General features: G+C 47.5%; 3 protein-coding genes across 4 annotated transcripts; 1 reads left to right on the top strand and 2 right to left on the bottom strand.

Moving 5' to 3' along the window:
- Nucleotides 1-595: 595 nt before the first annotated feature.
- LOC116900774 (protein WFDC9) lies at nt 596-11,520 on the bottom strand. The gene is made up of 4 exons (XM_032902486.1): nt 11,439-11,520; nt 3,907-4,027; nt 1,314-1,455; nt 596-633 (listed from the first exon to the last, which is right to left on the bottom strand). Exons 2-4 carry the CDS (start codon nt 3,983-3,985, stop codon nt 603-605), a joined length of 252 nt encoding a protein of 83 aa, XP_032758377.1. The 5' UTR covers nt 3,986-4,027; nt 11,439-11,520; the 3' UTR covers nt 596-602.
- Nucleotides 10,260-11,769, top strand: Wfdc10a (WAP four-disulfide core domain 10A). The gene is made up of 2 exons (XM_032902485.1): nt 10,260-10,604; nt 11,465-11,769. Exons 1-2 carry the CDS (start codon nt 10,514-10,516, stop codon nt 11,746-11,748), a joined length of 375 nt encoding a protein of 124 aa, XP_032758376.1. The 5' UTR covers nt 10,260-10,513; the 3' UTR covers nt 11,749-11,769.
- Nucleotides 11,770-18,037: 6,268 nt separating this feature from the next.
- Nucleotides 18,038-20,779, bottom strand: LOC116900772 (protein WFDC11-like). 2 transcript variants are annotated; one of them, XR_004387952.1, is made up of 3 exons: nt 20,604-20,691; nt 19,402-19,544; nt 18,038-18,074 (listed from the first exon to the last, which is right to left on the bottom strand). XR_004387952.1 is itself a non-coding variant. In XM_032902484.1 (3 exons), the coding sequence occupies exons 1-3, from the start codon at nt 20,696-20,698 to the stop codon at nt 18,051-18,053; spliced, it is 255 nt and encodes an 84-aa protein (XP_032758375.1). In that variant the 5' UTR covers nt 20,699-20,779; the 3' UTR covers nt 18,038-18,050. The 2 variants fall into 2 exon arrangements, 1 of the variants encoding a protein (XP_032758375.1); XM_032902484.1 differs by having other exon boundaries at nt 20,611-20,779.
- Nucleotides 20,780-23,977: the final 3,198 nt, after the last annotated feature.

Below are 23,977 nucleotides of genomic sequence, written 5' to 3'. Positions count from 1 at the left end.
TCCTATCTGCTGGAAGGAAATCATCAGACACGGCTACCCACTGAACATGGCTACCCACTGACTATCCTCAGTAGAAATGGATCATGAATGTAAACCTACTTAATGTGTTAGCCACATGAGTTTTGTTGTTGTTGCTGCTGCTGTTGACCTAGAACTCACAATCTTCCTGCCTCAGACTCCTAAATGCTGGGACTAGAGGCTTATACCACCATGTCTGGCCAGTCTATGGAATCCTCAAAAACCTCTCTGTGTTTTTGCTGCAGTAATTGGTAAATGCACAGAAGACCAATTGGTATCTGTGTCCAGCTGGGATGCGAGCAACTGCTGGGAGTGTTGGACTTTCTAGAGAGTCTGGGCTTTCTAGAGAGTCTGGGCTTTCTGGAGAGAAATGAGCATCTTTAATAGTGTGTGAGAGCCACAGAACCCTCATGCTGGTTCATAATACATTTATTTGGCAAAAGCTTAGACTCTCTCTGCATGAAGACATCAAAGAGAGGACAGAGAGGTCCTTGGCTGCAGAGTGTCCCTCCAGGGCAGCAGGCTGCACTCCTCCCAGCCCACAGTCAGCTCCCAGCCCACACCAGCAGTGGATCACATTGAAACTAGATTTTCATCAGGCTTCTGAAGGGTTCTCTGAAAGAGAAAAATTAGATCGTTAGACACCAGTATCTCTGGAAGTAAATCTGTCTCCAAACAACAGTGCCCCAAGTTTCAGAAGAATGATAGAAATTCTCTGTAATATCAGGAGTTGCCCTTTCAAAGTCAACTTTCTGAGCCAGCAAGATGGCTCAGCAGATAAGAGACCAAAGCTATATCCCAAGGACCCTGGAGATACATAGAAGAGAACAGCTCTCACAAGTTGCCCTTTAACCTTCACACATAGGTACACATATATACTGTGGTGCACATGAGTGTGCATATACACTAAATAAACTTTAAAACAGACTGATGTGCTTTCCCCCCCCCAAAAGGTTTGATGTTTGACAGGTCAATACAAGGTCTTCTAGGGTCTGGCTGAGAAAAAGGAGCCAGTAATTGGATTCTCTGGACAAAGGAGGGACCTATGAACTAGTGGGCGATGTGTGAGAAGCGAAGAAAGTGAATGATCACGGTGGAAAAATAATGAAACAGTCAGTGCCTTGGTTTCTTGGTTAACGGTACCTGGATTTAGAGATAGGAGGGTTCCTTGCTTTATCTGATTGTTTCGGGGACCGGAATTTAGGTGACTGCCATTTCCTGCAACGTCTGAATAATGTCTGAGGAGCGGCACTCAGGCATGCTCACACCCGCTCCTCTGACCCCAAGCCACTCACTCGTTGTTCAAGCAGATGTTTCCGCAGTACGTCCAGCAGCACGTGTAGTTCGGACTCACACATTTCTGCACCTTCGTGCACCTCCTCCCACAGAACCTTGTCGGTGGCTGTACCCAGCACTGCTCGATCTCTTCAGGCTTGTCTGGAATTGAGAGGCTAGAGGTTGGCGGGGTCTACTTACTCAGAATGCACAGCAGACACCTTTCAAACTGAGCGAACCCCTCCATAGCTTGCATGCCCCATGCCAGGAAGTATCTCTGCCATCATGAAATCCCTCCAGCTCTAACCTGTCCCTCCACGAGACAGCATCCTCGTATGACACACATTTCTTCTTCTCCCGTGTGTCACCAGGGCACTGTGGAGTTCCGGCGTTGGGGTCTCTTCCCAATAAACACCACCTGACCGAGTCTATACTGATAAAACCTTAGATTTCAAAGCCTACCACCTCATCGAGTTCTGGTTCTAGACCCAACTTGCAGAATGGGAAAACTGAGCCAGAGACAATAGGAACCCCACTTTCTACTTTTCCATGTGTTCCCCCATCGATAGCCACTAAAATATACACTCCCAATTCATACCTTCTGTGTCCTGAAACTTTTCTGCTCCGTCTCTCCAGTACTCACTATCTTAGCATCTACACATGATTTTCTAAGGGGTCATTTGTTTTCTCCATTTTTTTTCAGGCTCTAACTGCTCTCAAACAAAAAAAAAATGGATGTGTCTGATATCATTATTATGATATCCATTGGTGTCTCACCTAGCAAATTTTGAAGGCCAAGTCCTGTTTGGCCATGTTTAAGGGACAGAATGACATGGTTCTTGCTCCTGGAACAAAACCAGCATGGTGTGGGACTCCACAAGTGTTGATGATTGCTGTGAGTGTAAGGCTTGTTTGTACGAAAATATATATTTTACTTCATGTTACTCCTTCAAGCAATGTCCTTTCTGCCATGGTTAATGACTCCATGATGATCAAAGACAGCACAAGTCCAGGAGGCAAGGGTATAGCTAATGTCTCAGCAAAATGGTAAAGGTTGTGACCTTCAGACAGCCCTTAAAGCTGTGGGAAAGAACTCTGAAAACATGAGTTCAAAAATATATAATTTCCCAACTATGCAAAATTATAAGGATGCAATACGAATTGTATAAGGAGCTTCACAGACCTAAAGGATCAGAGGCAGCTGCGCTGTGAGCCAGCTTGTCAGGAAGATATTAAGGAAGGAAATAAAGAGATTTAGGGAGTGGTGATTGCAGAGCAAGATCCCACACAACTAAGTTTCTGTTTATGCTTACAAAGGCAGGCAAATTCCTGAGTTTGAGGTCAGCCTGGGACGGAGAGAGTTTAGGTCCAGGTTCAGGCATGGTAACTTCAGAGTGAGGTCCCACACAGCCATCTTATTGTTTGTGCTTAACAAAGGCAGGCAGATCTCTGAATTCTTTTGCAATGTTAAAAAAAAAAAAAGTGCTGAGGTTGGGGACTTAGCTCAGCGGTAGAGCGCTTGCCTAGTGAGCGCAAGGCCCTGGGTTCAGTCCCCAGCTCTGGGAAAAAAAAAAAAAGAAAAAGAAAAAAGGAAAAAAAAAAACAACTTTAAAAAAAAAAAAAAAAAAAAGTGCTAGCTGGAGAGATGGCTCAGTGGCTAAAAGCACTGGCTGCTCTTCCAGAGGTCCTGAGTTCAATTCCCAGCAGCCACATGGTGGCTCACAGCCATCTGTAATGGGATCCGATGCGCTCTTCTGGTGTCTCTGAAGACAGTGACAGTGTACTTATATATAAAAAAATAAATAAATCTTTTAGGGTTGGGGGATTTAGCTCAGTGGTAGAGCGCTTGCCTAGCAAGCAAAAGGCCCTGGGGTCGGTCCCCAACACCGGAAAAAAAAAAAAAAAAGTGCTTACTGTCTCCTAAGAATCAAGGGGCTAAGTCACAAAATGCTAATTCATGGGATAATTGAAAGGGAACCTAGGGTAAATGCCTAAATTGACTGCAAATAAAAGACTGGACTTGTGATCTGTGAGAGAAGAGCTGTTGGAAGGCTGAGAGAATAAGAGAAAGCTGTCATGCGTGGAACAGAGTGAGCGATCTGGAAAGCTGTCTCAAACAGAGCATAGGCCATTGGCTTGTACCCACTGTTTGACTTTAAGTCATTTGTTTTGCTGCTCCCAGAGACCCCTTCTCCTAGCCAAGGTGGACTCAAAGGGAAATTTGGTGTTAGTATTTCTTCTAGGCAATTCAAACTGAGCTGATCTGATGGAGAACTGTTTCCTGGTGCTCTGTCTTTGCTGTGTTTCCATGGACCTAGTATTGCTTTCAGGGGGCGGGGGTACCCCGATTGGAAGTATCCTACATAATTTAGCTTGGATGTCTCTGCTTAAGGATAGCTCTGATTGTGTGTGTGTGTGTGTGTGTGTGTGTGTGTGTGTGTGTGTGTGCTGTGTCGTGTCTATGTATGTGTAGTATATGCCTGTGAGTGCATGCACGTGCCATAGCGCACGTGTGGAGGCCAGAGGACAACTTTTGAGAGTTCGTTCTCTCCACTGTACGTTCTAGAGGAGGGCAGAGCACTCCCATTTCCGTGTTGTTGTTTCCATGTTTACCCTTGAGGCTTCCAAACACATGCAGAAACACCACAATCCCATGGGCGGATACAGTGAGGAGGAGGATCCAGAACTTCATGTCAGACTATGCATTCACAGGAAGACAGGTCTTCACCCACTGCTGCTGGAAGCAGAAAAGAAATGAAGGCAAATGGGTAAGGAGGGCACACTAGTGAGCATGGCTACTCCTTGTCCTGCCCTCCCCGCCCCTCCCCTGCCCCCTACATGTTCACCGATTCTCATCAGCCATCTTTTCCCCTCAAGCTGCTTATGGTCCTACAAGACACGTCCCTTCTTTTTTAAATCACTTCTTTTTAGAATACATTTCTTACTCTAAGGGGAAAAAAATCCTTAGCCGATAGAATTTTTAAAATACAAAAAAAAAGAGAAAACAGAGACATATCAATAATTCCTCTACCTGATTTCAACAACCAGTAGGTGTGTACACTTTTACATTGTTCTCACCATTTTATGAAATTGGAAAATCAAGCGTCCTGATATTTTACTTAGAAATATATGTAACATGTTAAGGCTCAATAATTCGTGTATGTAGCGGGTACAAAAGCAGAAGCATTTTTTTAATAGACCACTGCACAGTGTTTCAGTCACTTTTGCTTGTTTCCTGAGAATGCCACCGTGTTAGCTAAAGCCAGACCCTTACCCTCTGCCCCACCTTCTGTTTGTTCAGGACATGTTTTCTAAAGATACCATCGTGCATTTAGCTTGCACACTCACACGCTCTGCTCTGTGTAGTGTGCTGACCTGGCTGAGCTCCGGTACTCACACTTGAACAGAAACAGTTATTATCACCTGTCTAAGAGTTCACCAGACACACGAGACTGTTTGAATTCATTGGATCGACATGAAGTTTTCAGTGATTTCAGAACTCAGTAGCCACGTGTAAGTTAGAGCCGTCGCACGGACAGTTCACAGGGCACATCCATAATCATAAAAACCCACTTTACTGATCGGTGCTTATGGACATGCATCTACCGAAAAGTCTCTTCAGGAAAGCGAGTGCAAGGCCAGACATCATTCAAAGATAAAGTTGCAGGGCTGAAGATGAAGGATGACTCAGGGGTTACGAGCACATACTCCTCTTCCGGAGGACTCCAGTTCAATTTCCAGCATCCATGTTAAGTGCTTCACAACCTCCCGGAACTCTGGCTCCAGGAGATCTGATGCCCTCTTCTGGTCTGAGGGCACCTGAATGCATAGAGCTCCCCCAACACTCATATACACTTAATCAGGATATAAAATGAAAATCTTTGGAAGGAAAAAGTAAAATTGCCTAGGTCTGCGTATGTGCGTACATATGTATGTACACACACACACACACACGCATACACACACTCATGCACACATACATGCACACACACACACACACATTCACACATACACACACATACACACACATACACACACACACTCAGGCACGCACACACACACACACACACACACACACACACACCCACACACTGGAAATGTATACACTCACACACATACAGAGGCACACATATACACATGCACTCATGTACACACACACACACACTTATGTACACATACACACGGAAGTTATAAACAATCACGTTGGTGAGTTTCAACTCTTCTTCAGTGTATGTGTGGGTATTTTATCTGCATGTATGTCTGATATGCATGTATGTCTGATACTTGGACAGTGTTGGGGATCCCCTAGTATTAGAGCTATGCACAGTTATGAGCCACCACGTGGGTGCTGGGAACCAAAGCTGATTCTTCTGGAAAAGTAACAGTACGCTTAACTGCCGAGCCATCCCTCAGCCCCGTCCAGCTTCTACTCTAAGACACTTGTGTCTACTCTCCAAGCTTCTCCGCTCAGAACCCACAGCCCACTGTCTTGCCACTTGTCTGTGTGTCCAGACGAAGGAAATGATGGTTTTGAGACCCCACGTACTACTCGGCAGTATTCAGACTAAAACTACAGCTTTGCTGGCGAGGCTTCAGGCCAAGGAGGAGCTACCTTAAGTATGGACTTCCAGAAACCTCACAGGTAAGTTACTTCCAGCCACCAGACAAGTTGCGTCTAACAGTGGCAGGTGGCCCATTCCTTGGGGATCTAGAGTTGGGGGTGGGACACGGGTCTTCTGATCCCGTGAAGACACCACTGCACAACAAGGCAGGTGTACAATACGCTCTGTCATCCACTTGCAGGCTTGGGTGTGATGCATGAGCGTAGATTGGGTGTGGACTCCTGGCTCCCCCTCCGGCACATAGGGCAAAGGGAATGCATATGGTGACACGACCTACCGGAAGCCATGGTTCCTTTGAAGTGGCTTACTTGTATTAAGATATTACCTTAGATGAGAGTTGTGAATCCGTTCATTTAGAAACCTCATTCTTTTCTCTTCTTTATCTTTTTAGTGTGTTTTTATTTTATTTATATGTGTGGGTGTTCCCATGCATGCAGGTGCCTACAAAGAGCACAGAGGGCAGGGATCCTCTGAGCTGCCTGGTGTGGGAGCTGGGAAGCCACCTCTAGCTCTCTTACCCGCTGTGCCATCTCTCCAGCCTCTGCCCAACCTTCACTTACTCTTTACCAATTCCATAACTGTGCACCCTGTGTCTCAATCATGCCCCACCACCCAATCCTGCCCCCACTCCCTTGATATATCTTTCCGCTTTCATTCCCTCTCCTTCTCTGGGGTTGTGGGAAGCCCTCTGAATGCTACCAGTGTTGCATGCTGGGATGCTAACTGGCTTTGTTGGCTAGACCTTGAGTGGGCAGCCATTCCTGCAGGAAACTCCTGAGCCTGACAGCCACAGGCTATGTGGCGTCCAGGAGACAGTGTCTCACAGCACTCTTCCCCATCCTCCAGAGCTTACGCTGTACCAACCCTCTCTTCTACAGTGTGGAGCTGGAGGTGTTGATGCAAATGTCCTACTTGAGGCTAAGTACTCAACCGTCACCTCTCAGCTCTTTGACCAGCTATGAGGCTCTGCCGTAACCACCACAGAAGTTTCTCTGGCTAATGTTGAAGGTAATACGAATCTAAGGCCTCGTCCTTTAAAAAAAAAAGTTTATTTATTTTTATTTTTACTTTACGGTATATGCTGCATGGATGTGTGTGCACAAGAAGAGGGATTCAGATCAGATCCCCTGGAGCTGGTGTTCCCGATGGTTGTGAGCCACACCACGCAGGTGCTTGGAACGGAACTCCAGTCCTCTAGAAAGTAGTCTGTGATTCAACCACTGAGCTACTTCTCCAGACCCCCAACCCTGCATTCTTACTTTAACACCTTGGCCCCCAAAACGTTCTCAGGATCCTGGTGATGCCCAATGCCCTTCCCTTGCACACTTGTGGTATTCTTAATCAACCCAGAGAAGGGAAGCAAGATGGAGCCCCAGTACTTCTCACGTCAGACCCAGAATGCCTCTCACATTCAGTTCCACTCTTTTGTTTATCTGAGGGAAAGCTTAAAATAAAGTCCTACAGTCATCGTAAAGATTCATCACTACCAACTCCCCAAACGTCAAATCCGAGATTCTCACAACAGTGTAAAGAAACGAGCTAGCCAGGAGGGCAGACGGCCCTACAGGATTTACCTTTGTGGTTTCTTAGTTATTTATTTATTGGTCATAACACCTATTCTCCAGTTTTGCTACTTGAACAAAGAGGACACCCCACCCATAGCACAGAGATAATGTTGACACAATTCCAGGCAACACTTCATCTAAGCCAGCCATAAAATTCACACCTAACAAACCCCTGTCTACAGTGCATTGTGAGACAGACTGACAGCTCTTTTGTCCAGATTTGGAACGGAGCACCAAAGAACAGAAAAACAGAGGTTCGGTGCCTTGTAAGTTAGGGTGACTTTTGAGGCAGCATCGTTTTGGGTTCAGTCCAGGAGCAACATGTCGGCTATATCACAGACTATTTCTTTGGCACTCTCCCAACAGAACGCACTGGACTGGGTTGTCATAGACAGTGCCTCTGTGTGGGCTGGGGACATTGTGCGCCTGTCCTACAGCTATAGCTCCAATCCAGAATTCCTTGGCCACAGGGTACAGGGTCTTTTTCTGAAGCATCCGAGTTCCCTACAGGAAGGGAGTCAAAGGCACCGGTCTCTCTTGGTAGTGATGTTTTGAGAAATGGTCCAGGTTTGCCTGGAACTCTGGGCAATCCTCTTGCCTTAGCCTCCTGAATGTTAGAATTACAGGTTCATATCCAGCTCTGTGGTGGGGTCTTTTACTTCGCATCCTGCTCAGTATTGGCTCTCCTTGGATGGTCCGAGTCCAACCTGACACAAACGCCCTCCAGGTTTTACAGAGGTAAAGAAACTGGATAGGGAAGATGGATAAAAGCTAACTGGACACCTAGACAAAAATGAAGGGAATGGAGTGGTCGACCCTACAGTCGGGATCTTGCCACAGAACTGTTGGTCAGTGGGTGGAGAAATGTGCTCACCAAATACCTGAGAGAAACCCAGTAGGAGCTGGAGAGGTGGTGCAGTGGGTAAGAGAGTTTGCTGCGCAAGCATGGGATCTGAGTTCGGATCCCAGCACTGACAGTTTTTAAAAATCCTAACAGCACCGTATATACCTGTAGCCCCAATGTTACAGGCAGACTGTTAAAAGGATCATTCGTTTTTGCTGATCACATAGCCAGGATGAAAAATGGCAAACCTCAAGTACAGTGAAAGACCCTATCTCATGGGGATGAGGTAGGGAGTACCTGATGTCCTCTTCTGCCCTCCACTGCCCCCCAACACAGACACAAAGAGGCCTAGCACTCTCAAAGAGAGCAGACTCCTCTCACACTTGGTCTATAGGATTACAGATGTGTGAGTGTGTGTGTGTGTGTGTGTGTGTGTGTGTGTGTGTGAGAGAGAGAGAGCGAGAGAGAGAGAGAGAGAGAGAGAGAGAGAGAGAGAGAGAGAGAGAGAGAGAGAGAGAGAGAGAGAGGGAGAGAGAGAGAGAGAGAGAGAGAGAGAGAGAGAGAGAGAGAGAGAGAGAGAGAGAGAGAGAGAGAGAGAGAGAGAGAGAGAGGGGAGAGAGAGGAGAGAGAGAGAGAGAGAAGAGCACTGGTGCTCTGTGCAGTATACGCTGAGACTCCACGCACTTGGCCAAGGAGGATGAACCAATACAAAGACAGAGGCCAGGATTTGGAACCCGGAGTATGACAGTGTGGGAACACGCTGAGGGGAACTGACTGGGGAAGAAAGAAAATGGTACCTGCTGTGGTTTGCAGTTTGTCCCCCAAAGGTTCCTGTGCTGGAGTCGTGGTCCCCAGAGTGGCAGCAGTAAGAGCAATACAATCTTTAAAAGGTGGGGCCAAGCCTGAGATAGGTAGGTTCTCTGGTACGCAGAGATGGGGGTAGGAGGCAGGAAGGTGGACATATTGGGGACTGAGAATTCAGAGGCAGTGGATGGAGAAGGTTGAGAACGGAGAGGATCGATGTACACTATACACAAGTGCGAAGTTGTCAGAGGACAAAGTAAAGGTATTTTTAAAAGCCAAGAACAAAAGTCAGTCTTTACAGTGCCACAGATGGATCTGGGTGTGTGGCGATTACCACCTCCTCGGTGCTCTGCAGTCTCGGCTCAACCCTTCCTTGTCTGCTGCCCACGGCCCCACCTAGCCCAGCCTTGAACATTTTGCAGAACAGCGTGAATTAGGACGGATATTTGACAGTGTGTATGACATAAGTGAAGGCAGCGACGAAAGGCATCTTGGGAGGCCGCTACAGGATTAAATAAAAAGGGTGGAAGACGGGTCATAAAATGACTGAGGCAAAATGTGGCTCTGCGTGGCGTTGCCTGGGGAACTGAGACAACAGCAAACCAGGGCTCAAAGCTGGGGAGGTGGTTCAGTGAGTGCGTGCTGCTGTCACAGGGGACCCAGGTTCGGTTCCAGCACCTGCATTAGGCAGCTCCCAATTGTGGATAACACTAGTTCCAGGGGATCTGTGGTCCTGACATCACATGTGGCATACACACACACACACACACACACACACACACACACACACACACCTGTAATCTTTTTTAAAAAGAGTCTATTTTTAACTGGTAAGGGTATAGACTTCTTAGCTATCATGCTATTCCCTTTGTTCCATAAAATAATTTATAGCTAAAAAACAAAAATAGTTTCTTTCTCCTCATGTATGTACATATATGTGCATGCTTGTGCATTTGTGGGTGCACACTAGAGGTAGACATCAGAGTTTCTCACCAACCCTAAGACTCACAGTTTCAGCTCCAAGCAGCCCAGCAAGTCCCTGAGAGCCTTCTGTTTCCGCCAACAACCCTGGTTCTGGCTCACTGACATTTGCCTCCAAGCCAGCTTTCACCTGCAAACACTTTACCCAGTAATCCGTCTCCTGAGCCCTAAATGATATATTTCATGAGGAAATTATGTGAGCGCGAAGAGGGGACTGATTACGAGAGAAAGGATATCATTTACAGCAAAGGTTTCGCGGAAAAGGTCAGGGGCCAAGAAAAGGGGCAGAAACAGGTCAGTTACTGATCTGCCCTGTCTTGGCCAGTAGAGGCGGCAGAGAGGCCCCGTCCTGCTGTGGGGAAGTCTGCCAGACTAGGTCTAAGCTCACCGCCTGGGTCACAGCTATGTTGTCTAAGACTCTGCTGCTCATCCTCGGGGTGCTGTTGCTGCTGTCCCTAGCCCAGGGAGGGGTCCAGCGAAAACGGAGATATGAAGGTAGGTGATTGGATGAGGTGGGTATATGGGTAGCAGACAAGGAGTGGCCGAGAACAGACCCAGAAGGATACGACTTCATACTCTGCTCCTCCGCAGCACTGTCCAGACCCTGGGTGATCACAGCCCCTCGGCTGCGGTTCCAGACATAGCGATAAGGTGCACGGTGAACGTGCGATTCCCGCCCTTTGTTCCAAAGATCCAGAAACAGAAGGTGGTGGAAGGGGCCCCATGGCTGACAACCCAAGGGGCAAACGAGACGGTTGTTCTTGATTGATGCGTATTTGGGAGGACTAAACTCGCAGAGACGCTCAGAGGGGGAAGGGGATGCAGAAAACAAAAACACTGACCATGAAAGAGGTAGGAATGGAGTTGCCGCCTGGGGTGGGAGGTGGGACAAAGGTAAGTGATGAAAGGGACAGGCTACTGGACAGCGAGACAGCAGAGGAAACAGAAAAGCTGGAGGTTGGTCTGTTAGCCTCACGGGCCCTTCGAATTCTGAAGAGTTGAGAGGGTCCGAGACCTACCTCTGGTAGCTGAGTAACAACATATATTCCACAGAGATGATGCTATCGCAGCTCTGTCTACTAGGAGAGACTGGTCGTGGATGTAGGTATGAGGAAGAGGAAGAGGGGACCCAGACACTAATAGCTCTAGGGAGGTGGTGGGATTATCACGGAGCATGAGATTTGAAACACAACTGATCGACAGGATTTGGTGAGACGCACAGAGAAAAGTTGCCCGGAAAAGTCCAGGCGTGACGTGAGTGTGTCAGCATACTGCAGGAACTTGAAGCCCAAGAGGGCTTCTCTCCAGGCAGCTACTTTCCTCACCTACCCATTTCTCTCGCTCCTTTTCAATAGTCCAAAGTCGCACCGAGGTCAAGGAGTGCGAGAGGAAGCCCAAATTGTATCTGTGCAAACGCCACTGTGAATCGGACCAAGATTGTCAAGCCAATAACATTTGCTGCTCCACCACGTGCGGGAACGTTTGCGTGAACCTGCTGGATAATAGTGTGTGGGAGTCGCCTGTCACCCCTCCCCCCGACATCGTCTACCCGGAGAGCGGCTCCCAGCCCAGCTTTGAAGGAGATATGGTTCTGCCCACATCTCCCTTCTCCCCTTTCTCCACTGCCGCTGATAAATAAACCAGCAGGAATGTTGCAGCACCTGCCGTCTTCGCGTGCACTGTTAGTAACCTTGAAACCCAGTGTGCTCCCCTCCGGTCCGATCCCCACCCCACCCCACTCCCATCCCCCACCCCACCCCCCACCCCACTCCCATCCCCACCTCCGTCCCCACTCCTCCCACTCCCACCCCCTTGTGGGAAATTCGTCTCTAGTTTGTCCTGCTGTCCTGGGCACCCACTCCAGTTCCAGGAGGATCCAGCACACATGATCCGCTCCACCACAGCAAATTGTTCCTCCGTAGCAAACCACAATGCTAAAGAGAATATGTCTTGCCTTGGGGTCACAAAGACCTTTAAACATCGTACAGGTAGAGATTTAAAAGAAAAAAATCTGAGGTGGAGGGTGAGGTAGAGGGTGGGAGCCCCCTCACCCCCCAAATGCTTTCCTTTCCTTAGCTCTGGTCACTCCCACCTGCTCTTGGGATTCTCCTTCTAAGATTCGCTTACAATGAAGACAGGCAATCCAGAGAAGTCAGGCAGTATGATTAGGCTTAGGAGAGAGTGAGAGGGTCTCACGTGACTGGAGGAGGGGGTGTATTCTGGACTCATTTTGCTCACTTTTCCTTCCCATATCCACATCAAATCTCCTCTTGTTCACCACTGAGGTGCGGACACACCAGTGCCGGGGCCTGGGTTCGGATCCGAGACTCCGGTGATTTCGTTACCTGGATGTTCCCCACCAACCCTCAAACCACCCCCTTTTTGATTCTTCTTTTGATCCACCACAGTCATATCAGAAAGAGGGGACAGAGGTGGTTCCTGTTGACATTTCAGAAAACATTGTGGCACAAAGTAGCTCGCCCATATGCTGCAGGTGGCAGACATTAACTATGAGGTGTACTAATTCCCTCCCACCCTGCGTGATCAAAACTCCCCTGGAATGATCCTGGCCCTAAGTTTAAGATTCAGTCATCTGTGGCTGTACTAGCAGCTAACCTAGAAAGGCTATGCTCACAAACACTGGTTGGAATTTAAGACCAGGAGGTGGCTGCGTGGGTTTGTGACCTTTGATGAGATTGGAGCGTTGTATCAGGAGAGCACATCGGGAACCAGGAAGGGGAGGGAGGAGACAGAGGGAGGGAGGGGGGAGAGAGGAGTGGGGAGAGAGAGTGATCCCTGGTCACTTTCAGGGGTGAAACCCTCTCCCTGGGGCCCAGCAATAAATGTCCCCAGAACTTTCCAATGGCTCTAAGCCACGTAGATCTTCGGAGGATGTGTTCATCACTCCAGCCCTTGGGACAAGGCATCCAATGTGAAGAGAATTTGGGCAATCAGGCAATGCCCAGAGGCAATGTCCAGTGCTTTTTCTGGGCCATTTAATGAAGAACACAGCAAAGGAGGAAACCTTATATGTCAAACCAGAGCCTCTGGTCTAACCCCATAAGCATTACAGGGCTCTGGGGCCTCACTTTCATTCTGAATTTTAACAAGGAAGCTCTAGGGGAAAGGTCACCATCAACCACCATGGATGCTGGAGGCAGGTAGGCAGTGAGAGCATGCTCTCCTGGGCGTCTTGAATTATTACGTTGCTAGAACCAGATGGAAGCCCAACAGTTTCAGTGATGTCGCTCCTGGTGGGGAGGATACAGTAAGAGCAGTTTACATCATGGCGCCAAGAAAGCCAAGAAACGTACTCCAAGAAGAGACAGAGCAAGAAATAGCTCTATGTGTATACTTCACGCTCAGTGACCCACTTCATCCAATATAGCCAACCCATCCTCGGGCCTTCAGCACCGTCCTAAGAAGCCAATATCTCATTCAAGTCAAGGGTTAGATCCATTCATTAAACCTTGAGACCTAACTGTCTCTGGAAATAGCATCAAAAATATCCCTGGATATTTGCTTTCTTAATCTCTTGGTCATTTATCAAGGTGATCAAGTTGACAGTTAAGACCATCATGGGGGGGTTGGGGATTTAGCTCAGTGGTAGAGCGCTTGCCTAGCAAGCGCAAGGCCCTGGGTTCGGTCCCCAGCTCCGAAAAAAAGAAAAGGGAAAAAAAAAAAAAAGACCATCATGGGGAGGTGAGAGGACTCCTCTGGTCAAAGCCTGCTGACTCGAATTTGACCCCCACATCCCAAGGCTGGTTGAGCTTTTTTTTCTTTTTCCTCAGAAAATCGTGTCAATTTTCTTCATCTTAATTTGTTCTTTGACAGTGTCATACATGTAATGATAGTTACTGGTCTCATTCCTCCCCCCACCCTGTGCATCCTCTATTTCCCTCCCTCCCCCCCCCCACACCTGTGCAACCTCCCCTCTTCCCACACCTGCATCCTCCCCCTACCCTGTGCATCCTCTATTTCCCTCCCCCAACCCATGCATCCCTTCTTCATCTTTCCCTCCCCCTGACCCTGTGCATCCTCTATTCCTTCCCCACACCCTGTCATATCCTTGCCTATCATCAAGCCACCTCCCACTTCCACGACACTTGCTTTGTGATCCACTGAATTTTGCCGTGGGTGTCGTGTGGGCATACATATAGAGCTCCCCACTGCACTTTGACATTTTGTTTGTTTGTTTGTTTTCAATATATCCCAACCACAGTTTCCTCTCTCCCATCCCCCCTCTGCCCCCACCACATTTTACTTTAAGTGTGTGTACTCCATAGGACGTTGTGAGCCACCCAATGAGAGTGCTACAGAACAAACTCGGGTCCTCAGCCAGAACAGTACATGCCCTTAATGAGCCATCTCTCCAGCCCCTGAGTGCCGCACTTTTTATTGTGATAAAGAGTTTTATGTCAACTTGACACAAGCTAGAGTCACGGTAAAGGGGGAGATCATAATTGGGGAAAAGCTCCCATAAGATATGGCTGTAAGACATTTTCTTAATAAGTGATTGATGGGGGACAGCCCAGCACATTGTAGGGGGGACCACCCCTGGGCTGGTGGTCCTGGGTTCTATAAGAAAGCAGGCTGAGCAAGCCATGATGAGCAAGCCAGTAAGCAGCACCCCTCCACGGCCTCTGCATCAGCTCCTGCCTCCAGGTTCCTGCCCTGCTTGAGTTCCTGCCCTGACTTCCTTTAATGATGAGCTGTGGTGTGGAAGTGTGAGGAAATTAACCCTTTCCTGCCGCGATGCTCTTTTCAGTCATGGTTGATTCACTACAGCAATGGGAACCCAAACTAAGACAATTATCAAAGTTTTGTTTCGTTTCCAAAATAGGATCATCTAAGTTTGGGCCTGTGAGACATTTAGAGATGTCCGTGTGTGGCCTGTGTCACCCTCATGAGGAGCGATCTTTTTTGTGTGTGAGATTTGGTTTGTTAGTGTTTTTCCTCGACTCAAGGTAGGGTAGGGTAGACTCAGACTCTGCCTGGCTGCAGAATCATTCCGATTTAGCCCAGAACTATGCGTATTGACTTGTAGCTGTGTCTGCTGGTGCTGGTCTAATGACTGTGTATTCAGAGGAAGATCTAAACCCACCTGGACTCTGGGTTCTCTGGAGCCATCCTGTAACTAAGACCCACAAATGTCGTTGTGGAGTCTAGAGACAGGCTTGGGACTTGAGTCTGCTGGGATAAGGGATCGCCAAGCAATATGGCTTGGAGGCTGTGTGTGTGTGTGTGCAGGTGCCCGACTGGTACTTCAGGCCAGGGCTGCTGACTCTTCATAGATATGCCTGAAACCTACAGCCAGAGGAAGTACCTTAGAACTGAGTGGGCCTGCATCCTTTAATCTGTGGAGACAAGCCTAGACAGCGGAACCGGAGGTGCTACCCTGGTCCACATGGGTGTGATGGTCAGTCTCATGCTGGTGTGAGCCTTATGCCTAGAAAAAAAAACCCTGCTATTTACAGTGGTCTGGGGCCTAGAGTTTAGAGGTTAACTTAGCCATGAAAGGACTGTGGGCTGGCCTAACACAAGCCTGAAGCGAGGGACCTTGAGGATTGGCCTGGTCCTACGAGAGTCATCCGAGTTGTCCTTGATCCTTGAGATGTGGTCTCTCTCTAGTGTCCAGTCTCAGTCTAAAGTTGCTGGGCTTGGAGCGAATGGTCTAGCATAGCATGCTGGGAGATTAAAGACAGTACCTGTATAGGACAACACAGAGCCTGTGTCACATGGTCCTGAGAACAGCCTGGGACTGTTGCCATTGGAGATAACCAGCATTGAGAGAAGTCTTCATCCTTCCACATACGTAAAATTACTTCCACATACGTAAAAAAAAATTATGAAAGACCTGATCTAAAAAAAAAAAAATGAGGGCTGGAGAGATGGCTCAGTGGTTAAGAGCACTGACTGCTCTTCCAGAGGTCCCGGTTTAATTCCCAGCAACCACATGGTGGCAAAAAAAAAAAAACAACCATCTGGAATGGGAGATGCCCCTCTTCTGGTGTGGTCTAAGAGCACTGATTACTCATATAATAAATAAATAATTCTTTTTAAAAAAAAATGATATAATTGGTGAATAAACTACATGGTGGCTCACTATTCCTCCTCTCTTCTTGGGATCTTCCTTCCATGCTCTCTCTCTTCTGGTGTGTCTCTCTCTCTCTCTCTCTCTCTGCTCTCACATACAGTAAATAAAAATTCTTTTAAAAAAAAATGAAAGGGGTGATTTGACAATTCCTCACATTGAAATGGTACCTGAGAGAGTTCATAAGAATATATTCTAAGCCACATAAGGGGACAAAATCCCTACAGTGAGGGATTATACGAACTCCATTAAGCGTCGGAGAAGAACCTGGTGGCACACTTATCCCAGCACTTGGGAGGCAGAGGCAGGTGGATCGCTGTGAGTTCAATGCCAGCTTGGTCTACACAGTGAGGTTCAGGACAGCCAAGGCTGTGTAGAAAGACCCTGTCTTTAAAACAAACAAACAAACAAACCTGGGGCAGACATAGGCCCTCTGCACGTGTGTAACAGTTGATGATAGTGGTTTGAATACGTTTGGCCTCCATAGCCTCATGTGTTTGAATGCCTGGCCTACAGGGAGTGGCACTATTAGAAGGTGTGGCTTTGTTGGAGTGAGTGTGGCTTTGTTGGATGAAGTGTGTCACTGTAGGGGTGGACTTTGAGGTCTCTGTGCTCAAGCTCCACCTAATGCGGAATCAGAGTCTCCAATGGCTGCCTATAGAAGATAGTCTCTTCTTGCCTGTCTTAGTGAGCGTTTTACTGCTGTGAACAGACACCATGACTAAGGCAAGTCTTATAAGGACATTTAATTGGGGCTGGCTCACAGATTCAGAGGTTCAGTCAGTTATCATCAAGGTGGGAGTATGGCAGCATCCAGGCAGGCATGGTGCAGGGATTGGGGGAGCTGACAGTCCCACATCTTCATCTGAAGGCTGCTAGCAGAGTACTGACTTCCAGGCAGCTAGGGTGAGGGTCTTAAAGTCCACACCCACAGTGACACACCTCCAGCAAGGCCACACCTACTCCAACAGGGCCACACCCTCTCATAGTGCCACTCGCTGGGTGGGACATACATAAATCATCACACTGGCTTTGGATCAGATACAGAACTCCAGCTCCTCCAGTACCATGTCTGCCTGGATGCCACCTTGACGATGATGGACTGAACCTCTGAACCTGTAAGCCAGCCCCAATTAAATGTTGTACTTTATAAGGGTGAGTTGCCTTGGTCATGGTGTCTGTTCACAGCAATCAAACACAAACTAAGCCAGTTGTGCAGATGGGTCCTCAGATGGGACTCTTAAAGCAGAAGCAGGGGCTATCTCTGACTACAGTGCCTGCCTTCGGACCCTTTCCCCTAACTGGGCTGCCTAGGCTACCCTCCATAGATGTTCCTAGTCTCACTGCAACTTGATATGCAAGGCTGTTTGATATCCATGGGAGGCCTCCCATCTTCTGAGAACCAAAGGAGTAGGGGTGAATGGGGGAAGGGAGGTGAGAGGGAGGGACTGGGAAGAGAAGCTGCAATTGGGATATAAAGTAATAAATGACTTAATTAATAAAAAAACAAAAAGTAGAAGGACTTTGAAAAAAGGGGTTTGGTGAGAATGGAGAGGAGATCTGAGATGATAATAAGACCTCAGTCAAATAACATGATATAAATATGAAATTATAGAAGAATAAATAATTTTTAAAGTGAGGTATTCAGGAGGGGTCACAGAATGTTGTGAGGGGAAATAAAGAGACACTGAGGCCGGTCTGTTCATAAGTGGTTTGTTTTTCAAGTATGTTTGCCATTTTAGTCCCCAATCAACACAGCATTTCTAAAGGTAATCACCCAGCCCTGCTCTGAAGCCTCTTAAAGCACCCGCTAGCTCACGTGAGGCCAGGCCGGCGAGAAGTCAGGGTCATTTCTTTCTTTCAAAAAATTTCTGTAAAAGAGAAAGTTTAGATTCTCACAGATATGGAGTTTCTAAGAAACCAACCTTCATTCTTAAGCTGACGCCCAGTTCCCACTGACTGACATCCAGTTACCACTGACTGACACCCGCCATGGCGGACGCCAGGGCCTGGCCACTTCTGGGTAAATGAGGCTCTGGTTCACTAAGAGATCGCTGAGCTCAAAGTTGAACTACGGAGCAGATGGCTGCAAATGCAGACAAACTAGGAAACAGGCATTTAAAAGAGGCAGGCCTTTAATCCCGGCACTCAGGCAGGTGGATTTCTGTGAATTTGAGGATAACCTAGTCTATATATTGAGTTCCAGGACAGTCAGGGCTATAGAGAGAGACCTGTATATAAAAAATGAAAGGCTGTGGGCTCTAAACTGGTGTCTCATTTCATGTACCAGTGAATTGCTTTCCTGGTGTGAGAGACCTTGGTGGCGTCCCTCTCTCCCTTTATCTATCTGTGTGTGTGTATGTGTGTGTGTGTGTGTGTGTGTGTGTGTGTATGTGTGTGTGTGTGTGTCTGTTTGTGTGTTGTATGTGTGTCTAGATCTGTGTGTCTGTGTGTATGTTTGTAGGTGTGTCTGGATGTACTTCTGTATGTGGAGGAATGTGTATATGCTCTTGTCTGTCTGTCTATTTGTATATGTATATGTGTGGATGTATGTCTGTATATTCGTGTGTATGTATGTATGTGTATTTGTGTATGAGTACCTGTCTGTGTTTGGGCCTGTGTCTGTGTATAAGCCTAAGGGAGGGTCTGTGTCTGTATGGGTCTGTGTTTGTGTGGGCCTATGTCTGTGTGGGTCTGTGTCTGTGTGGGCCTATGTCTATGTATGGGTCTGTGTCTGTGTGTGGGTCTGTGTCTGTGTGTGTCTGGTCTGTGTGTGTCTGTGCCTGTGTGTCGGCCTGTGTCTGTGTGTGGGCCTGGGTCTGTGTGTGAGTCTGTACCTGTGTGTGGGTCTGTGTCTATGTGTGGCCCTGGGGGGAAGGGCTGTGTCTGTGTGTGAGCCTGTGTCTGTGTGTGGGTCTGTGCCTGTGTGTCAGTCTGTCTGTGTGTGGGTCTGTGCCTGTGTGTCGGTCTGTCTGTATGTGGGTCTGTGCCTGTGTGTCGGTCTGTCTGTGTGTGGGTCTGTGTCTGTGTGTGGGTCTGTGTCTGTGTGTGGGTCTGTGTCTGTGTGTGGGTCTGTGTCTATGTGTAGGCCTTGGGGGAAGGGCTGTGTCTGTATGAGCCTCTGCTTTGGGCAACTTTGGTCTGAGGCAGAGGATGTCTCATTTCAACACCCTCCCTCCCCCCACATCTGCAGCTCACCCCATTTTCTGCACAGATGTTACCACAGTAGGTCCAGCAGCATGTGTGATTTCTGTATACACATTTGAAAGTTCTAGAACACTTCTTGGTACAGTCGTTAGCTTTTGGCTGTCCCCAGCACTCCTCGAGTAACAGTTCTCCCGCTGAAACAGAAATGAAATCAAGAGAGGTTCGCAGAGTCAGTGAAGCAAGCCCTTTCCTCCTAGAGTCTGAGCCCCGTATCCCTGCCATGGCCTCTCTCTTCTGCGTGCCTGCACAGCGAAGTCATCGCATTGACCCCTGACCTTACAGATTCTCCACTGAATTCATTACCTCGGCTCCCAAAGGCCTTACCAAACTCTGTATATCCCCAGCATCCATTAGTCCATCTATAATATATAGATTGATTTAACAAGAAGTGTGAAAGTCCAAGATGGCTGCTAGCCTCATTACAATACCTGGCTCGGGGAGACAGACTGCCTCCCCGATTTCTGGGTTTGGGGCTGGAGAGATGGCTCAGAGATTAAGAGCACTGACTGTTCTTCCAGAGGTCCTGAGTTCACATCCCAGCAACCACATGGTGGCTCACGACCATCTGTAATGAGATCTGATGCCCTCTTCTGGCGTGTCTGAAGATAACTACCGTGTACTCATATACATAAAAAAATAAAATAAATCTTTAAAAAAAAAAGATTTCTGGGTTTGTTCTTGTTTTTCTCAAGATGGGATCTCACATATCCTATGCTATCCCTGGATTCACATGAAGGTGAAGATGACGCCCCTGAATTACTGCTTCTGCCTCCCAAGCAAAGGAATTGCTGCCAAGCTCAACCATGCCTGGCTTGGACCAGGTTTTCTCTACACTGCCCCCTTGTGGACTGTTCCATGGCACAGGCGTGGAGGACGGAGGACCGCTTTGCCCAGTGCCTTGTCACATTCTAAAATATGTTTCTACTTTAAAGCGTCATTACTAAATACCCATTTGGTTCCCGGGAGAGGAATCACAGGACTTCTGGAAGTATGGAACTATTGGCTCAGAGACAAAAGAAAATATTCAGTCTTCACTGTTCATGGTAATTGTACGAACGTTGCTGTTCGGCAAGTCTCCCAATTGGAGACTGACCTGGGAAGGCAGAACCTGAATCGAAATGCCAGACAGGACACCCACTCCCTTATCCAGAAATGAGCACAGCCCTCGTCCCCGGGTCACAAGGCATCCTCACCACCTACGAGAGTACTTGTTCTTTGTCCCTCCCAGGGCAGGCGGCAGCAACAGCACGCAGAGAAACACCAGACACCGGAGCAGCGAGGGCTTCATGACCTTGACGGAGCGCGTGTGGATGTGCTCCTTTTGCCTTCCCAGCTGCTGCTGGAGAGCAAGTAGATAAGTTGGGGACGAAGGTGTGAGCCAAGGCGGAGCCCCTGGAGGTTTTTAAACATCCCACCTTCTAGATCAACGCCTCGCCCTCCGCCCACCACGCCAGGCAGATCTGACCTCCAGCTTTGCCTGATGAGTGCCTTGTCGTTTTCCCCCTGCTGAAGAAAATACTTTTCATACGTTCTTCCTTCTCTTGATGAAAGGATAATTCAGACTGTCACTTGAGACTTCCAAAATCTAAAAATCCTTACGGAATTTAAATATTTCTTTAAAAAAGTCACAAAAGAGAGAAATAAAATCCATTACACTGGTGTGCGACATGCTATCATCATATATGGACAAATGTATATTAACTGCTTTGATAAAACTGAAATTATGTGGCATTCTTTTGATTTTTTTTATTTTTACATCTAGCTTTTGGTTAGGATACAAAGTAACAAGTTTCTTTCTTTAGAAAATATTCTCTATTTATCGCATTTATTTTTAGACGTCATGTGTGAGCACTGTATTTACATCCCTCTTCCCTTCCCTCATTCTGCCCCATCCCATGTTCCCTCACCTCACTCTCAAATTCATGGCTTCTTTTCCTTTTTTTTTTTTTTTTTAAATATTATTTATTTGATGTATATGATTACACTGTAGCTGTCTTCAGACACACCAGAAGAGGGCATCAGATCTCATTACAGATGGTTGTGAGCCACCATGTGGTTGCTGGGATTTGAACTCAGGACCTCTGGAAGAGCAGTCAGTGCTCTTAACCACTAAGCCATCTCACCAGCCCCGGCTTCTTTTCCTTGAATTATTATTGTTACCCACCTGTGTAAACACATAAATCTAGAAAAACAACCTGCTAGGTTGGTGTTGGTGTTGTTCACCTGTGTATGTGCTTAGGAATGGCCACTTGATGATGAAAACCCTATGGGATGGGGGTGGGGGCTCGTCCCTGAAGAAGACTGATTCTCTCAGGAACCATTAACTATCGCCTATAGCTCTTTATCTAGGGCAGGGTCTTGAGAGAGTTCCCTGCCCACACTGGCATGCTAATTGGTGTCGTCACTGTGCGTATTTCATTTAGGCAACCATACCGCTGAGGTTTCTGGGGTGCAGCTCCCCGTCACGTATAGAAGACACTGTCTTGCAGTGGACATCCTGGTCCTCTGCTCTTACAGTTTGAGTTGATCACACACACACACACACACACACACACACACACACACACACACACACGTACAAACATCATGCACACAATGCTCTCACTCACACACACTCATGCACAAATGCACAGAGAGACCAAAAATTCTTTTCAAAAGAAAAAGAAAAGAAGCGGCACAGGATGCTGGCACACTTGTGGAGAAGAGGAAAGTCACACGCTGCTGGTGGGGGTGTAATCTTTTGTAGCTGCTTTGGAAATCACTCTGGAGGGTGTTCCTCGAAAACAAAACTAGAACTACCATAGATACCACCCTTGGCTACGTAGTAGAAGGATGCTACATCAAGGTCTCATAGAGACCTGGGCATCCATGTACAGTACTGTACTAATAACAATCGAAACACCCCTCAATGAGGACTCGCTCTTGGGGTACCAGATGGTATCATGCAAGCTTTCAAAGGAGGGAAGCATCCATAGTCCTACCCAGTTATGACGTCTGTGAACCACAATGACCAGTGTGGCTCAACAGCTCTAAGGCTGCCAGAGTGGTACACATACCTCGGCGATAGCCAATGGACCTCCGATTGGACATAAGACTCACCTAACGAAAGGAAAATCATGTCAGGCACTGGAAGTCCAGCTGATACCCAGTACTCATGAATCCACAGATTGTGATGTTTTGTATATGCTTGGCCCAGGGAGTGGCACTATTAGGAGGTGTGGCCTTGTTGGAGTGGGTGTGTCACTATGGGTGTGGGCTTAAGACCCTCACCCTAGCTGCCTGGAAGCCAGTCTTCTGCTAGCAGCCTTCAGATGAAGATGTAGAACTCTCAGCTCCTCCTGTCCCATGCCTGCCTGGATGCTGCCATGCTCCCACCTTGATGACAATGGACTGAACCTCTGAACCTGTAACTCAGTCCCAATTAAATGCTGTCCTTTATAAGACTTGCCTTGGTCATGGTGTCTGTTCACAGCAGTGAAACCCTAAGACACAGATCTTGGAGGAGAACCTACAACTATCACTTTACTAAACCGGGACAATCCCTAACTACACTCCAGATGTTTCCCTTTGTTACGTGTAGTTCTCACCTCTCATCAGGGAAACCTTTCTTTGCAACAAACTGAGAACATTATTGAAAACCACAACTAATCAAAATGCAGAGCTCGGGGTTGGGGATTTAGCTCAGTGGTAGAGTGCTTGCCTAGCGAGTGCAAGGCCCTGGGTTCTGTCCCCAGCTCCGAAAAACAAAACAAAACAAAACAAAACAAAATGCAGAGCTCTGGATCTCAGTCCCAACCAATACATCACCCTCCTGCGTCTGAGGCTCGGGGATCATCTCAGAAGAGGGTTTGGAAGAACTGTAAGAGTCAGAGGGACAGGAAGTTTGCTGGGAGAGCGTGGCTTCTAGAAATGTCAGGGAAGCTTACGGCCATGAAGTCCTATCAGCGTGTGATCAGATGAAGAAATAAAGAAGAGGCAGGGCATATGCAGAGTGAGGCCTTGTTCAGCTATTAAAGTGAGCCATGATGTTTACAGGAGAGAGGGCACAACTGCAAGTCATCATGTTAAGCAAAACAAACTAGTCTGAGAAAGATCTATTCTGTGTGATTTTTCTCATGTGTGGAATCTAGACTTTATAACCTTGTGCGTGCGTGCATGTGTGTGTGTGTGAAACTGGGGGATTATGAGAGGGAGGATGAAATCTTAAGGAAAAGGGGGAAAGGGCTAATGCACCATGACATCAGAAGAGAAGAGTATTTGTGAGGAAGAAGTAAAGGAGGAAGGGACGCACAGAGAAGGAAGGGGTTGCTGAGAGTAAGAGAGGAATTTAGAGCAAAGTATAATGCATGAAAGCAGCATAATGAAGCCCATTACTTCATATTCTAACTTAAAATTAAGCTAGAAAACAGCTTTAACAAAAAGATCTGAAACTCTGAAAGCTCTAGAGAATAATAGAGGATTATTACTTCAAGATGCAGGCACAAGCAGGTGCAGATGCAAGCACAGGTGCAGATGCAAGCACAGGTGCAGGCACAGACACAGGCACAGGCGCAGGCGCAGGTGCAGG

Source organism: Rattus rattus, chromosome 5 (genome assembly GCF_011064425.1).
Source record: "Rattus rattus isolate New Zealand chromosome 5, Rrattus_CSIRO_v1, whole genome shotgun sequence".
Taxonomy (NCBI): domain Eukaryota; kingdom Metazoa; phylum Chordata; class Mammalia; order Rodentia; family Muridae; genus Rattus; species Rattus rattus.
The sequence above is the reverse complement of the archived record's forward strand: the minus strand, read 5'-3'. Positions and strand labels throughout refer to the sequence as shown.

What these genes read in the sequence shown, in the direction of transcription:
- LOC116900774 (XM_032902486.1), bottom strand. Translation starts at nt 3,985, where the DNA reads ATGAAGTTCTGGATCCTCCTCCTCACTGTATCCGCCCATGGGATTGTG. An exon ending in TGTGTTTGGAAGCCTCAAGG is followed by an intron (nt 1,456 to 3,906) that starts GTAAACATGGAA and finishes TCTCAATTCCAG; the next exon opens with ACAAGCCTGAAGAGATCGAG. An exon ending in AACATCTGCTTGAACAACGA is followed by an intron (nt 634 to 1,313) that starts GTGAGTGGCTTG and finishes TTTCTCTTTCAG; the next exon opens with AGAACCCTTCAGAAGCCTGA.
- Wfdc10a (XM_032902485.1), top strand. Translation starts at nt 10,514, where the DNA reads ATGTTGTCTAAGACTCTGCTGCTCATCCTCGGGGTGCTGTTGCTGCTG. An exon ending in GCGAAAACGGAGATATGAAG is followed by an intron (nt 10,605 to 11,464) that starts GTAGGTGATTGG and finishes CCTTTTCAATAG; the next exon opens with TCCAAAGTCGCACCGAGGTC.
- LOC116900772 (XM_032902484.1), bottom strand. Translation starts at nt 20,698, where the DNA reads ATGAAGCCCTCGCTGCTCCGGTGTCTGGTGTTTCTCTGCGTGCTGTTG. An exon ending in GACAAAGAACAAGTACTCTC is followed by an intron (nt 19,545 to 20,610) that starts GTAGGTGGTGAG and finishes TTTCTGTTTCAG; the next exon opens with CGGGAGAACTGTTACTCGAG. An exon ending in ACATCTGTGCAGAAAATGGG is followed by an intron (nt 18,075 to 19,401) that starts GTGAGCTGCAGA and finishes TCTCTTTTACAG; the next exon opens with AAATTTTTTGAAAGAAAGAA.